Raw genomic sequence first — 15,514 nt, 5'->3', positions numbered from 1 at the left:
ATCGATACGATACGAAGAAAGGACCTTCATGAATAACCAAAATAAACGTATTTTACTTTTAATAGTATACGAGTGTGCCAAGTTTCAATTAATAACTATAATAACTACCTCCGTGGCCGAACAGTTACCATACTAAACTGCCACGAAGAGGGCCCTGGTTCGATTCCCGAGACGGGAGAAATATTTGTATTTATTTCTCTAGTGAGTTTGGATGTAATTTGTGGTTGTCTATGTGTGTGTCCATTGCACAGTGTGAGGTTATGAGTGTGTGCATTATTACTTATTATTATTAATAACAATTTTTTTCCTCCAAATACACCATCGAAGTAAAGTAATTGCTAGATACGTATTAAAAATAATTCCAATAAATAAGATACAATGATTGCGAGATTTCAGAGGGCGCGGTATTAACCATTGTATGCGAATTACATCCTTGATGGTAAATATATTCTTTCTTATACCGATCTCTGCAGGAAAGCTTCAATCAGTTCAAGTTTTCAAGACGTCGTAAAATATACAGAAACTTTATTACCGTCTAATAAATATAAAGTTACATAGACACAACACACAGCCGCAGGTTATTTTTAATTCCTGATGCCAAAAGAAGGAAGTTATACACATACGTGAAGCCTATGTCGGTGTATATGTGTGTCTGTTTGTAGTATCGCAGCTCTGAACTGATCTTAAAGCTGTTTTGATGACTATGGTTGATAGGTGATAGGTGATAATTTTCTCACGGTATTAACTTCTTCACGGTATTAAATACGTGTATGAGTCTCTGGTAATTATGATTGCCTCAGTTATAGATATACATATAGGCGTTGCAAGGTAATTATGGACATACGTAACAATGGCGGGCCGAAAACCATTACTTAACGGTAACAATGTCATTCGACAACATTCGCGTATAGTCCAAGACCAACAATATGGTTTATGAATCTTTGTACATAAGTAAATAAGAACCAAAGTGCAGTATTATAATAATGTTAACGAATAATAATGATCCAGACAGTCATACCAATTAATTAGTTTCAAATTATGACGTCTTGATGCGAATACCAGCATCCACATCCGCAGATAATCTGTATAAATTAATGCGGATAGAGATCCACATCCGTATCAGTCTCCGCATTGATTGATGCTCGTATTCTTTGCGAATGTTCTAGTCGTGATACAACTTAAAATATACGCAGGGTACGCTGAAATAATTTACATACTGAAAACACAATAGACACTTTTACTATATCTTTTATTATTTTTCCCAGATCACCACTTCACAACAAATTATACTCGGGTCAAATATGGCGGACCTCACGAGGGCGCTCGTACATCCATTCTTTTGGAGTCAGTTGAATTACTTAATATGAGGTAATGAAATTATATTTATAACAACATTACATTAATTTAATTACATATTTTTATTTAATTTAATTATCATAAGAAATATAATTTCACATAGCACTATTGAAAAAAATATAATAACAGGTGTTAAATGTTGAAATCAAGCAGAATTCTTTTTACAAATTAAATAGTTAATATTGTTTAATATTTTTGGTAGAATATACTTTTTTAAGTATTATGTATTAACAATAATACAAATTAACTATTTGCTTTCAATACCTTCCAGAAACAGACTGCAAGCAGAAAAACAGCTCAGCTGTTGTTTTTACAATCTCAGTACAAAGCGCTAAGAAACCGACTTCAAGAGTTCGTGGAATTACATATATTTGCCAAGTTTTATTGGAAATCATTTAGAGATGGAATATTTTCTTCAAATTTAAATGGGACCAATACTTAGGTACCCTAAAAGATAAAGAATCGAAAAAGAAAGAAAAAGTTATCGCGTAACATACATACAAAAAAAAATACGAATTCTTTTTTGTTCTCGCCTCCTCCTTTTTTGAAGTCGGTTAAAAACATAACTTTGATAAAATTCGAAAAATTACTGCCAAGCTAGACAGGCGATTATTTTTTAAATGTTTTTAAATTGTTAAATGTCTTAAAATCATTGAAAAAATATTTTACTACAGTATCAAAGAAAACAGAAAGCCATTTCATGTTTGGTACATTTTTCAGGCTTTTAAAAATAGATTTAAAACAGAGAATAAATAAGCTAAAGGTAAAAAAATCAGTATCCACATCAGAAATAGAAATAGAAACCATTTATTGCAACACAACAATAAAAACAAAACAGAAAAAGTAATATAGATGAAAACAAAAATAACAAAAAAAAATGGCGTAGCTAACATTTAAACAACAAATTTTACTATATAATTTAACACTATACTGACAAGTGTACAGCTGTGGCATATTCAAAAAGATCATATTCAGCTAAAGTGACAGCCGATAATGGGCTGTGACGCTGGTTTTCAATGAACATCAGCATCCCCTGACGTGTAAAAAACCTGCATCAGCAACAACCCTAGCTTGTACTATGAGTACCAGAGCAACGGAATTTTTTTAATGTTACTAAATGACGGGACAAACAAGTCGTGTGCCTGATGGTGAGCGACACGACTACCCATAACAGTTGCAATATTCCTCAGAGCATTAAAACGCAAAGATCTGAAGGGCAGAGCCTGCACTCGTTACCCTGAGACATGAAGTCCCACTGTAATTCTTTACCAGCGTCCTTCAAAACCGAAACTCAGTAATTATCATATTATTGCTTGTCGCTTATGGCTATATCTTTCAATATGAGCTTTACTGCTGGTAAAAAGTTACCCAAATTGGCTCCATGGGGAACCGTCACCCAGCGCCTAATGAGCAAGCCGTGGGTTACCATGGTCATCACAATTATATGTATATTGATCCAACTTGCGATTGTTTAACTTCTTCCCATATTACAAATCTCAAAGCATCTACGAAGAATTCCCTCTCTGTATCTTTATTTGTACATACATACATACATATACTTCACGCCTTTTTCCCATCGGGGTAGGCAGAGACAACAGTCTTCCACTTGCTACGGTCCTGACACACATCTTTCGCCTCATCAACACGCATCTATGCTTTCATACACGCTCGTCGGTTAAGGGTACTCTTGATCTGGCCCTTCTTTAAGATGGCCTCAATTTGGTCATGATAAGTTCTCCTTGGTCGGCCCATACCAAGTTGCCCGCTCACACTCGCCTTATAAAATCTGATTCGTCACTCTTCTTTCATTCATTCTCTCTATATGTCCGAACCATCTAAGCATCCCTTTCTCTATCTTTGTCACTATATCTTCTTCCACGCCGCAACGCTCTCTTATCACACTGTTCCGTAATTTATCTTTACTCCTCAAAGCTCTCATTTCTACTGCATTAATTCTACTTTCATGCTTCTTCTGCCAAACCCAACATTCACTACCATACATAAGTGTAGGAACCAGCACCCCTCCCATGCACAGCCAATCGTGCCTTTTTAGACACTTTCTGGCTGCCCATGAAGGTATGCAAGGCACCATTCACCTGATCCCCTGCGTTCAGTCTTCTTTCAATGTCTCTTTCACATTTTCCATCACACGTAAACGTAGAACCCAAGTACATAAACTCTTTCACTTGATCCACTTTCTTGATCTTTATTTGTACTTAATAAATTTTTATTGGCATGCATTGGGAACAGCGACAACCTATTGTGTAATTCTATATTCCTTCACCGTGAGCCCAAATTATTTATAGTTCCAACAAAACAATACAAATGTTACACCAACGAGTTTTATTTCGGCTGTCGAATCGTGTTTGTTATTGTTTCCTGTCATACCAGCAAGCAACTGCGACTTGTACTGTTTCACCACGTTTTAAATACGTTTGAATATGTTAACTGCTTTTGTACGATGTACGATTAAGTGTAAATAATAATTGATTTAACAGTATTAAAATTCGCATAACGTGAATGCAGATTATGTTAGCAATTCAATATAAAATTGGGCTCAATAGCGCGCCTTGGAAGATCCTAATTTATACAATATTGACAACGTGACTGGGTAGGTGGAGATAACATAGCTATTAGTTTGTCTTTTTTGAACACGGAGTAAAATGACAAAGTGTTGCCCGCTTGCAAGCAGCTAGTAGATTGCAGTCGATAAATATTCTATCGACAGAATATTGATCACGCTTATCATCCTCAACCCATAATTCATCCATTTATTGAGCACAAGTACATTTGAATTGTCAAGATTTGTAAGTTCATACACACCGTACGCTGTATTTAGAAAAATACAAAGAGGATATATATTTTTAAGTTTTTCATTTTAATTAAATATAGATAATCAAATCCGGCTGTTCTTGTTAAAATGTATACGAATAAAAGTCGATCTCGATACTAGTAGGTCAACTGTGGAAATAAGAATAAAGAAACCAATAACGCAATTATTAATCATTAGAACGTCATAACGTTCATAATTCAGTCATTTTTTGCAAAATTTTATCTTCTTTCACAATCTATCGATAAAACTATCGACAACAACTTCATAGCTATTGAAAATTTTATGAAAACTGGCAACCATACAAATGTTATTTCACTCCGTCTTCAAAAAGAACAGACTTTATTGATAGTTAAGCTTAAATTTGCTCATATTTCAATGTTATTGCGTACATAAAGCGAGAAAAAATAATGGCTACGGTGATTAGGCTGAGGACACCGAAATTGCTACGGTAATTAGGCCGAGAGCACCGAATGTGAGAATGGCCGTAAACAGCATCACGAAAGTAAGTAAAGCACTTGTGTTATGGAAATCGGAAACAACGACGGTACCACAAACACCGAGACCTGAGACAATTATAGAAAAGTTCGTTTTTCTACACTGACCCGGCCGGGGATCGAACCCGGGTCCTCGGAGATGGCGACTTCATGAAAACCGGTGTGCAAGCCACTCGACCACGGAGGTCATCTATGAATACATGTGAAAGTCACTTGAGAATGTATATGATTATCAAACTTGAAGACTTGTTTTTATTATTGCTGTGACGATAGTCTTGATTTGTTTATTTATTCACAAAGGAAACATTCTTGAATATTTATGTTGCTGCGGAAAACGATTACCCCATCGACATATCTTCTATTACGTGTTTCGCTGACTAATTCGGTCTAATACAGGTTTGATTTTCAACCATTATCTCTGTTTATTATTTTAATTGGTAATTTTCATTCTGCTGGTCGTTTTTGGACAGACTCCAAGATGAGCTTTAATTATGAAAACATCGATATGCCGATGCGAAATCTCACAAAGCTTTGCTGCTATAACTTTGTGTTAACCTTAAAATAAATTTGAAAGTCGCTTCTTACTTCATGAAGATCTCGTATCTCTTCATCTATGAGAATCTACAATCGAGTGTTTCCCCGTTAATATTACTTATAATTTATCTTGAAAACTCAATGCTCTAAATTACGGCTGGTCCAGAGCGAAACCTAATAACGAACAAATTTTTAGAAAATCTGTTTTTAACGCAATACTTGGTACTCCCTTAAATAAGTACTCATCTAATGGCGGTGACAGCGGCTTCAAAATTCTACATTTTACTCTCTAGTTTTCTGGCACACCTAGTCTGGTTCGTGCCAGTCAAAAAACTTTTAGATCACTTTAACCAATTCAAAACATAGCAAGTATTTGACACTATAGTAAGTAATACTAACACGTAATACTCGACCAGGAAAAACTTGTGATGAAACCAGTATGTCAAAGAAGGTTTTTAACCCCTTAAAAAAATATTTCGATCCACATGGATCAAGGTGTTACGCAATCAGACCAGACTATCTCAGACCCTCTCCTTAGAGCACAACAGTTGATTATGATGATATGAAGAGTAGAGACCCCATTACCTTACCGCAAATTACTTCGAAACTTAACTCGGTGGCTCTTTGATCATTTGTTCTACTCAGTTGACGAATTCATGAAATATAAGGACTAATTAATTGATGCATACATTTTTTTTTACAATTATTATTACTTAAACTAACTAACTAATACTTTAAATTATGACATACACGATTATGACATCTCGTAGTATATCAATTAACTTTAATTTATCAATTTTATTGTCTTATTATTGTTTTTACATTTAGTCTTAATCTATTAGTGTATTATTTGATTATTGTATTTGCATGGTTTTATTTATGAAGGCCGAATAGGTTTAAGTGCTGATTTAATTTTTACCAGCAACATGTATAATGTACCGTACCCTATTTGAAGCGAATAAATGAATTATTATTATGAAATCCTTCCTTTTCGTGTACGTAGTGACGAAAAATCGATCGATATTAAACCACTGTCCTCGAGGAGAGACTTTGCCTTCCTATGCCTGTTCTATCGCTTGTACAATGGCCAATGTTCTGAAGAACGATGCCAACAGCAACATTTTATCACTGCAGCGCTCGCCGCCGGCAGGGAGTCCATCTTCACATTCTGAAACCGAGTTGATCTTGTACTGTACGGTTTCAGGGGAGATTCCTCACACGCACAATTAGGTTGTGGAATGAACTCCTTGTCGGGGTTTTCCCGCAGGAATACAGCATGAAGTCAGGGTCCTAACGCGCCCGTGTCGCGTCTGGTGTTGCAGGCATTCATAGGCGGCGGTAACCGCTTTTCTTCAGACAGGCCGTATGCTTATTTGCTGCCTAATTAATATTAAAAAAAAAACGGAATTTTCCAACCAAAAATACAGTACACAACTTGAATAAAGCCAGATAACTTGTGAGATAATACGCCAAAAGTGCATGATGAAAACCATAAATATAACACGTACCTACTCCATGCAAGAAATTATCTACATATAAGACATTTTATAATTATAAGCACAATAATGTTATCGACTAATTTTGTTTATAATTTAATCGTGCCCCTATTGGTAATAAGCGTAACGTCTGTCCTTATCAGTTGCAGTGTCACTCGGATCTTTAAATCACAATAAAGATCTGAGGGGTACTGACACTGCGCCCGTCATCCTGAGACATAAGTTTACAAGTCCCTTGTGCCTGTAATTTCACAAGCACCTCTTTAAAACCTAAATGCAGTAATGGTCACATAGTCACATTACCGTGTGGCGGCAGAAATAGGTAAGGTGGCAGTACTTCCCTGGACGTACTCTTTCACAAGGAGCTTTGGTGCTACTAAAAAGTTCTCGTACGTTCGTAGAATCTTGAAACCTCTCTCCGGGAAGGTTGCAAATTTGCAGACATGGTTTATTACACCAATTTTATTTTATTTCTAACCGACTTAAAAAAGGAGAAGGTTCTCAATTCGACTGTACTTTTTTTGTATGCATGTTACGCGAAAAGCGTGATAACTTTGTGAACCGATTTTGATGATTATTTTTTTGTTGGAAAAAGGATACCTCGGTAGTAGTCGCATTGAAATTTGAAAATATTCCACCTTTAAAAGGGTGGCAAACTAGGGGATGAATCCGGTTTCGTGCACTTTCCAGTAACCGGTTTCAATAAAACTTGGCAAATACATGTAATTTCACGGACTTTTACCACTACCACCACCATCCAGAGCCACCATTGAGACCACCAACAACTCGCGGAATAAATTTAAAAATACACTATTTAGGTAAGTATTATATATATCGATGTGAGCCAAATTGTACATTTCGGAGAATAATAAAGGATGTCCACAAAATATTTATTCTAATAGATTTTGCTTTCATCTGTTAGTCTCGTTCACTTTCGTCCGCAGTGAATTTAATGAAATATTTGGCACAAGGCACAATCCTGTCTCGACCAATAAATGTCACTTTTACAAGATATTTTATGTTTCGAACTCAAACTAATGTTCGCACTTTATCATTTCTTAATAACTATAATGTATGTCTTCAAGTAAAGCTTTTAATATTAAGTTGAACGCAAGACTCTTTTAGGGTCTTAAATAATTAGGGAGCCATCACACTTATAAACGCGGAATCGGCTTGACAGATCAAAAAAAGCTTTTTACCTAAAAAAAAAACAATTTTTTTCTGACCGGCTTAATGTGGTTCCGAATCGGCTACGAAGTCACTTAGATCTTGAGATGCATCATAAACTCTCTTGTTTTAATGAATATAATCTTGAATGACACCATCTCAAGAGACCAAGACCCTGTTTTAAAATACAAATAATAAATAAATATTAGGCAATATCACACGATGCTCTGATCCCAAAGTAAGTAATTAAAGCGCTTGTGTTATTGAAATAAACAACGATGGTACCACAAACACCCGGAATTGAGACAATATGGAAAACTTACTTTCTACATTGACCCGGCCGGGGAACGAACCCGGGATCTCAAAAACGGCGACACCACGAAAACTGGTGTGCAAGCCGCATGTCGAATATACTAGGACTTAATAACGAACTTGTGTGTTTTGAAATTAAGAAAACTCTCAAATGATGCGTAAGGAGTCAAAACCATAGAATCTCGGGTACCGCAGAAAAGTGACCCCTTTGTCAGTATTCTATCGAATATATTTCGGAAAATGTGCGCAGGAACTTTTCAATTTAGACCCACTTAGACCGTTCGTCCTTCGGAAGATTAGAAAGTCCGGTACACGCTACCCTTATGTTGTTGATATACCATCCAATCGCACGAAGTGCTTTGCTTCCTGCTTCCTAGCGCTTATGGCAAAGGAATTATATCGACATCTATGTTTCCCGAAAAATTCACCTTTTAGGGCTATTCAAGGCTAGAATAAATAGGCCCACGATCCATCGTGATACGGCCCATCGTGGGTCACGTCATTGATCAACATCAGGTGATATTTTGGCCGAGCGTGTGTCTTTGAATTCTTAGTATCTACATATATAAAAAAGTAATAGATAAGTAATCATTACTATACTCTCTATTGATTCTTATTAACACAGCATAACGATCCTGCACTTCAGATGAGTCTATTAACACTGGCCTTCATAAAGCATTAATGTACAGCGAATTGTAAGTTTGTACTGGACGAATTCTTTCACAAGGAGCTAAAGTTGTTACTAAAAGTGCCCAACCGTCCGTGACACCGATGGTATTTTCAAAGTAATACGTTTAGAGAACGCCGTGGAACGGTGCCACTACCCTGGAATACCAAGACTGAGTGGCTCGGCACCGTTGGCTAAATCAATTTATTAATTATCGACGTGCTCCAAGTCGACGTTCCGAGTGACAGGCGTCAGCACATGCGGCGCGCGTTGACGGACGTCGGGTCACGCCCACGACACAGTTCAGCAGCTGTGTCGCAGTTAACCAACTAAATAGAGATTTATTTACACTACCTCTATTCAGTTTCAAATTGCTAATTGTTTTCGCTGTCTATCTTTCTTTTTCTTCTTGGGTGTTCCTTTCTGTTTACGCAATTGGTGATCGTTCTCGGATGTATCCATCCATTTTTTTCGTTTGATCATAAATCTTGTCTCTTTGTTCTACCGCAGAATGGATACAAAATCCTACTTAATAAATTTGGTGCTTGTTAAATCCTCATTATACTTAAACATTTTGGCTCAAATCCTTTGATCACGGCGGTCAGAATTCAGTGTAAAATTTTAATTAGTATAAACACGAGAATAAACATGTAGTAAAGTTATGACGTTTGAATAACGTCCGGCCTCGCAATCTCATCGATCTTGGCATCACTCCCAACAATGTCGCGATTCATAGTAAGCACATTGCATTTACCTTGAGCATGTAGATTACTATCTAATCAATTCTCTCTCTCTTTAGATTCACCTTTAGATTAGTTAAAGCGAAATACTAGACGCGTAATTGACGTTGTCTTTTCTTGGACGCTGTCTTATACGAACTCAAATGGTTTATTTGATTCTGCATAACAGCGAAAGTGTTGAATCGATCCCTTTGGAAAGAATATATAGTAAAATTGAGGATATTGTAAACTAAACTGATTGATTGGTTGATTGAACTCTAAAGAACACGTATACTATACGATATATATTTTGCAAATGTCTATAATTTCGTTTGTAAATAAATAAATTCTGAAATAAAGCCAGTGTCCCTGCCACTCGACCCAAGAAAAATGAACCGTATTAGTACGGGTAACATTTGAATTTGAGCCAAAGTAGCATCGACTCTTAAGGGTTCTTTGAAATTGTAACAGACCGGTTAAACTGTACAAAGGTTGTTTCCGTCTGAACGGTACCTATTGGATAGTGTTGAAATTTGGAAAATCTCGAAGCTATACCCCAACCATTGAACGCTGTGACTCAGGTTTAATTACAATGCCGAGCAAATTTATATGGCGAGTCACATATTTCTAGCAGCTGGCCCTTGCGACGCGTTAATTTACAGCAAGTTCATCTATTTTCGTTTGGCTCGAGATGCAACGTATGTACACAATTATTCCACCGATGCAGCTGTTTGCAGCCAGAGTAGTATCACGTACAATCAAAAATTTACTCCTTTCCCCATAAAAGTTTCTATTAAGAATATGGTTTGACACTCTGACACCCTTTAAACTTCACACTCACAAAGGGAATGGGGTTTTAGGAATAATACATAATAAAAAGCTGCAGGAAATTATCCCAGCGTGCGTCAACTGTATTTAAAGTTATATGATTCTGTTTGCAGCTGCAACAATAAATCCAAATGGAATTTTAACAGAGAATCCGATGGCTTGGACATAACTCTCAATTTTGGTGCCATAATCTTTTTCATTAATAACTGTATTAATTTGCCATTTAGACGGCGGCAACCATTATTATTAATTTTATTTTTATTCATCTTAATGCTGTATCTTTGTTATATTTAATGTTAATCTAAGCGTGTGGGTGTTTTGAGTAACCTCTGTGAGTCCACTTGCACTATTGAATACATAAATAAATGACAGAAAAGATTATATGGGTATAGGACTGGAATCACCACACTTATCGGTGTGATATAGGCTGAAGTTCAAAAAGAAAAGGCTTTAGATCCAAGCAACAACAGCGAAAAAGTCGACGTCTAACAACGCGACGTGGTGCAAACTCTTATTGCATGAACATAAAAAAATTTCTGTTCGGCTTAAGCCGATTCTCCGTCCATAAATAAGTGTGCTGACCTCCTACAAGCACATGTAGGTACATGAAGGGAATGAATCTGTTAGGCCTTGTACCTAAAAGATCACAGTACACAATGGCGATTTCACAAAGCTTAGTAGCACTGCCGCTACGTACAAAAAACTTTACTCCTTTAGGACCAATTTAAAGAACGGCCTATTTTATATGCGGGGCTGTCTTGTATCTAAACAAGGCGGTTTTCATCATAAAACGGATGTGACTCAATGTTTATGTTATATTTTTACATCGGAATAGGAGAGCATGACAAATACGTCACCATGGAATTAATCTCAATAGTTTATTTAACTTTTTTTAATATATTAGTTTATTCAAAAAACTCACTCACTTTTTTAATCCTGTTGTAGCGCTTTGTAAAAATGGGATTCAAGGAGTATAAGTAAGATTAAAGAAAATCTACTTACATTACAGTTTATTTAAAAACAGAAACACGATATGAGATGTGCACGAGCGCCAAAAACTAACCAAACATGACAAATCAAGGAAAACGCGCCAAAAACAAGTACGTGGGACTTGGCTGGACACGTCTGTCGCATGCACCCACAGAGATGGGCTAACACAGGATATAGCCGGAGAACAGCCAACGGCGATGAAGCAGACCAAGAAAGACATATCGGTATGTCTTGGACACGTATAGATGGGTAGTAAGTAGTAAGGGCCAAAGTAACAACTTGATCATTTTCACTTTTTTGTGGGAAATGCTTCATTTTATAATGAAATAAAGCCTTTCCCACAAAAAAGTATACAGGGCCCATCGAATATAAAAGGAACTGGCTTGACATTGTCTAAACCAGGAGCTGTGGAAGTCAAAATGAGCCCAGCATTGGAACACAATAATAGGCTTCTTAAAAAAAATCTAAAACTAAACTGGTAAAAACTACATCCGTATTGAAAATACTCTCGTCTAATATATTTCTTTAGTAGGTGCTGACACCTAGGTACTAAAGAAATATATTAGACGACAGCTATATACATATTAGACGACAGCTACGTCTGAATACAGCTGTCGTTTCTACCACGTTTTTCTTCACCATTAGCGAAGGTTAATGCTACTAAACAGACATTAAAGTCATAGCGATTTGCTGCCACAGGGAAATCTCGACTTTTCAGTTGAGAAACTACCTTTCTCCCACTGGTTACCACCGCTCTGTCGTAGATGAAGCATCGGACATATAGTCTGTAGTGTTCGATGGGCCTTAACAAGTGATCGGCCTCATAAATCGTAGTTTGATGTCACACTCTATCACAAGTGAAAAATCGATCAATGCGGTCGTAAGCTGCCAACGTGGCGCTGCCGTCAGCCAAATGCCAGGAACGGCTGGCGCGAGTGGCACGAGCGGCGCGTCACAAGGCAAATTGTCTAGCTCATTTGAATGAAAGTTGTTCTTTTTACATACATCATCCACCCATTTACTCGTCTCACTGTTGGGCACGGGTCTCTAAACAGGTGAGAGAGGTTTCAGAGATGCGAGCCCGAATTCGAGCCCACGACCCTTTGCTTGAGAGGCAGTAGGTCAAACCATTAGGCTATCACGGCATTTTACAACTGTTTGCGTAAGTGCCTTTACTAGTGGAAGAATTGTCTGAATGATGAATCTGAATTTAATTATGCCTTAATTCTCGCTTGAAGCTTGTGTGTTAAAATTTCCATTTTGAAAAAATCATATTTTTCACAAAAAAATATTTTTTTCGGATATTTTTCCACATTTTACGTTGACTCCTATCAAAAGTGAAGTTAATAAAAAAAAATTGTCCAATAATTTTAAATCTCGTTTTTTTCTAACTCGCTTTTAGCTACCAATTTTATTTTATTATTCACGAAGATATTTCTAAACGAAGACCCCTACAGTACTTAGAGCACAGAGCGTAGACGTGACTTTTGTTTGTTTTTTTTAAACAATTCTCGACAATCGTTTTCAACTCATTATACATTAGCTGCAGGCCACAGGCTTATAAACCGAAGTCATGCAAGGTTTCATCACGATGTTTTTCTAAATCGTTAGTATTGCTACTAAACCTCTACAAACGTCCGCAATTTAGAAATTAAAGCAGGTACCTGCCGCCACCCGGACTTCGAACAGCCGACATCTCAATTGAAAAGCAATGATTTCCTACTGAGTTTCCACTTTTCCTTACCTGAAAACCGGGTTCCAGAATGGACGATTTTTCGGTTAGCCGATTAACCGGTGTGCATGCCCTAGTAAATATCTCGAATTCGTCGTCGTTCAGCTATTAACCGCTAGATGACAGCAGATTGTTTCAATATATAATCAAAACGTCATAACTTGGAATAATAGGTATTAATGGTATTGGACTTTCAACGATATGCCAACAGGGTCAAGTTTAAATCATATTAACAGTCCAGTTATCCATTATCAAGATTTCATAGTGTTTCAAATTAGAATATGTGTTTTGGCAACAGAGGTTCTGATAGTAATCGGATATTATGGCACTTCCATTTGATTTTTTTTTTGTTCTGTGGATAGTAGTATGAATGATAATAGTTGATAAGTCTGGCTTCAAACTAACAAATCCAAGCAAGAAATTACTAACCTTTTTCTTATGAGATTTCTTGTTCATGTTCAGCACCTAAGAAGCGACCTGAAACAAAATAAAAATCATGTTATGAAAATGAAACGACCACGGAGTGGATTCCTCATAATTTCATCATTATTTTTTGTTTTTTTTTCTGTTATTTTTGTATATTGCCATATTTATTTACTAATATAATATTATCTCTGTCCCCGCTTCGCGAATTTTGTGACAAAAATAAAGAAACAAAATTCGAAATAAAAGAATTAAAAAAAAACAAAACAAATAAAAAACAGAACAGCTATTAGATTTAGGTAGTCACTTTGCCCGATCCTGACAAAACTCTCTTGCTTCACTTACAATTCATCTCATTCATTCTTTTCGCACGCGTTTTCATTTTTCCGGCCTTTTTAGAAAACACAAACAAGTTATTGAAATACTGTCCAGCCTTGCCGACAAAACGGAGATAAGAAGCAAAACACATGAGTTTACTTAATTTCATACCAATAACTGAAAATGAAATAATTTTTATTTCATCGGTACGTAAGCAAATTGTAGGTACTTGAAGTTCATTCGTAAGGCAGATTTCACCGAAAAGAATGATCTAGAAGCTCTAGGGTTTGTTCTTTGTAAATATGCAATTGATTACGTATTTACCATTTACAATATTTATTTCAAATATCTTGGATCTAGATTACTACATGCAAGAGCTAAACAATTAATTATCACGAATTTTTGTAATCCACAGAAACATTTACAATGAAGTTTTTGTTTCACTATATAATTTTTAAACCTCGTAAATGGCAAATTTTGAACAAGTATCTTAAATAAATAATTATGCAATAAATATGAAAACAAGTTCCTCAATGCAATGGTTTTAAGTTTGTAATCCATGAACACATTTATACTATTGCTAAATTCCAAACATCGAATACTTAGAAAAAAATAGTTTTTTATGTGTTCGATCTTTGTATTAATAATTATATTAAACCAGTGGAGTAATTTTACAAAGAATAATTGAATATCACGATAGTATAACATCGTGATAGTCAATAAATGTCTGTATAATAAAATTAAAAATTGTGAATTGTGTATTATAAACGATGAACTAATGAAATTATTTCTATTGAAATTATCGTAACAATAGACTTCTACATGGATGAGGTGTTAACTCGCATAACACCCGAAATGATGGAGGACCACATCCTACTTTGGTTAGCGAGTCCTTCGGACTTAGCCGGTAGCCAATATGGTGGGAGAAACTAAAGCTGCGAGATTTCGCTGGCTAGGACACGTGGGACAATCGAAAGGACCGCCGACCGGTCAGACGTCTCAGGTACCGCTGGAGCGATGAAGTCCAGAAAGATCTCAACTACCTCGGTGCTAGTGGCTGGAGGGAGCAGGCAGGTGTCGGAGGCCAAGACCCACTTTGGGTCACTGCGCCACCGAAGTAAGTAGTAACGGAAAGTGGATGAAATTCAATAAGCCGGACTCATTGCATAATTTGCCTTACTAAGAGGTCGAATATTTTCTTCAAATTTGAAAGGGACCACTATCGAGGTACCCCTTTCCAACAAAAAATACACCTTTTTTGAAGTCGGTTAAAAACAAAGTAACAATCGCTACCACGCAATGTATAACAGGAAATACCATGGACAGTCTACGGTGTGTACCCAGCCCATAGCCAACACATCGATATGCCGCATCCAATGTATATCGTTCAGTTTTAATTTTAACCGTATTCCCATCTTTTGTTAGCCGCCGGATCTCGCTCGTTTCTGTATTTAATTAAACATGACAGCCGCCGGCGGGTAAAAATGGTCCACTCACTGTAAATCACCCGAAATTAAGACATTGTAAAAATTCTTCAGGATTTGCATGCCGAATTAAATTGCTACCAAATACCAGATGAGTTTAGAAATTGTGAAATCAGGAATATTTGCGTTGTAAAGAATAGACAAAGAAAAGTTTGTTATTA

At 36.4% G+C, this 15,514-nt stretch overlaps 1 protein-coding gene across 1 annotated transcript in view; it reads right to left on the bottom strand.

Moving 5' to 3' along the window:
- LOC113232280 (SET domain-containing protein SmydA-8-like) overlaps positions 1-15,514 on the bottom strand; it is a 64,741-nt gene that overhangs the window by 36,442 nt on the left and 12,785 nt on the right. The window contains exon 2 of the mRNA XM_026466951.1: positions 13,558-13,605. Coding sequence (XP_026322736.1) covers positions 13,558-13,584 — 27 coding nt within the window. The 5' untranslated portion in view covers positions 13,585-13,605. The remainder of the gene's footprint in view (positions 1-13,557; positions 13,606-15,514) is intronic.

This window comes from Hyposmocoma kahamanoa, unplaced genomic scaffold (assembly GCF_003589595.1).
Source record: "Hyposmocoma kahamanoa isolate Upper Pololo Valley unplaced genomic scaffold, ASM358959v1 68, whole genome shotgun sequence".
In the NCBI taxonomy this organism is placed as follows: Eukaryota; Metazoa; Arthropoda; class Insecta; order Lepidoptera; family Cosmopterigidae; genus Hyposmocoma; species Hyposmocoma kahamanoa.
The sequence above is the reverse complement of the archived record's forward strand: the minus strand, read 5'-3'. Positions and strand labels throughout refer to the sequence as shown.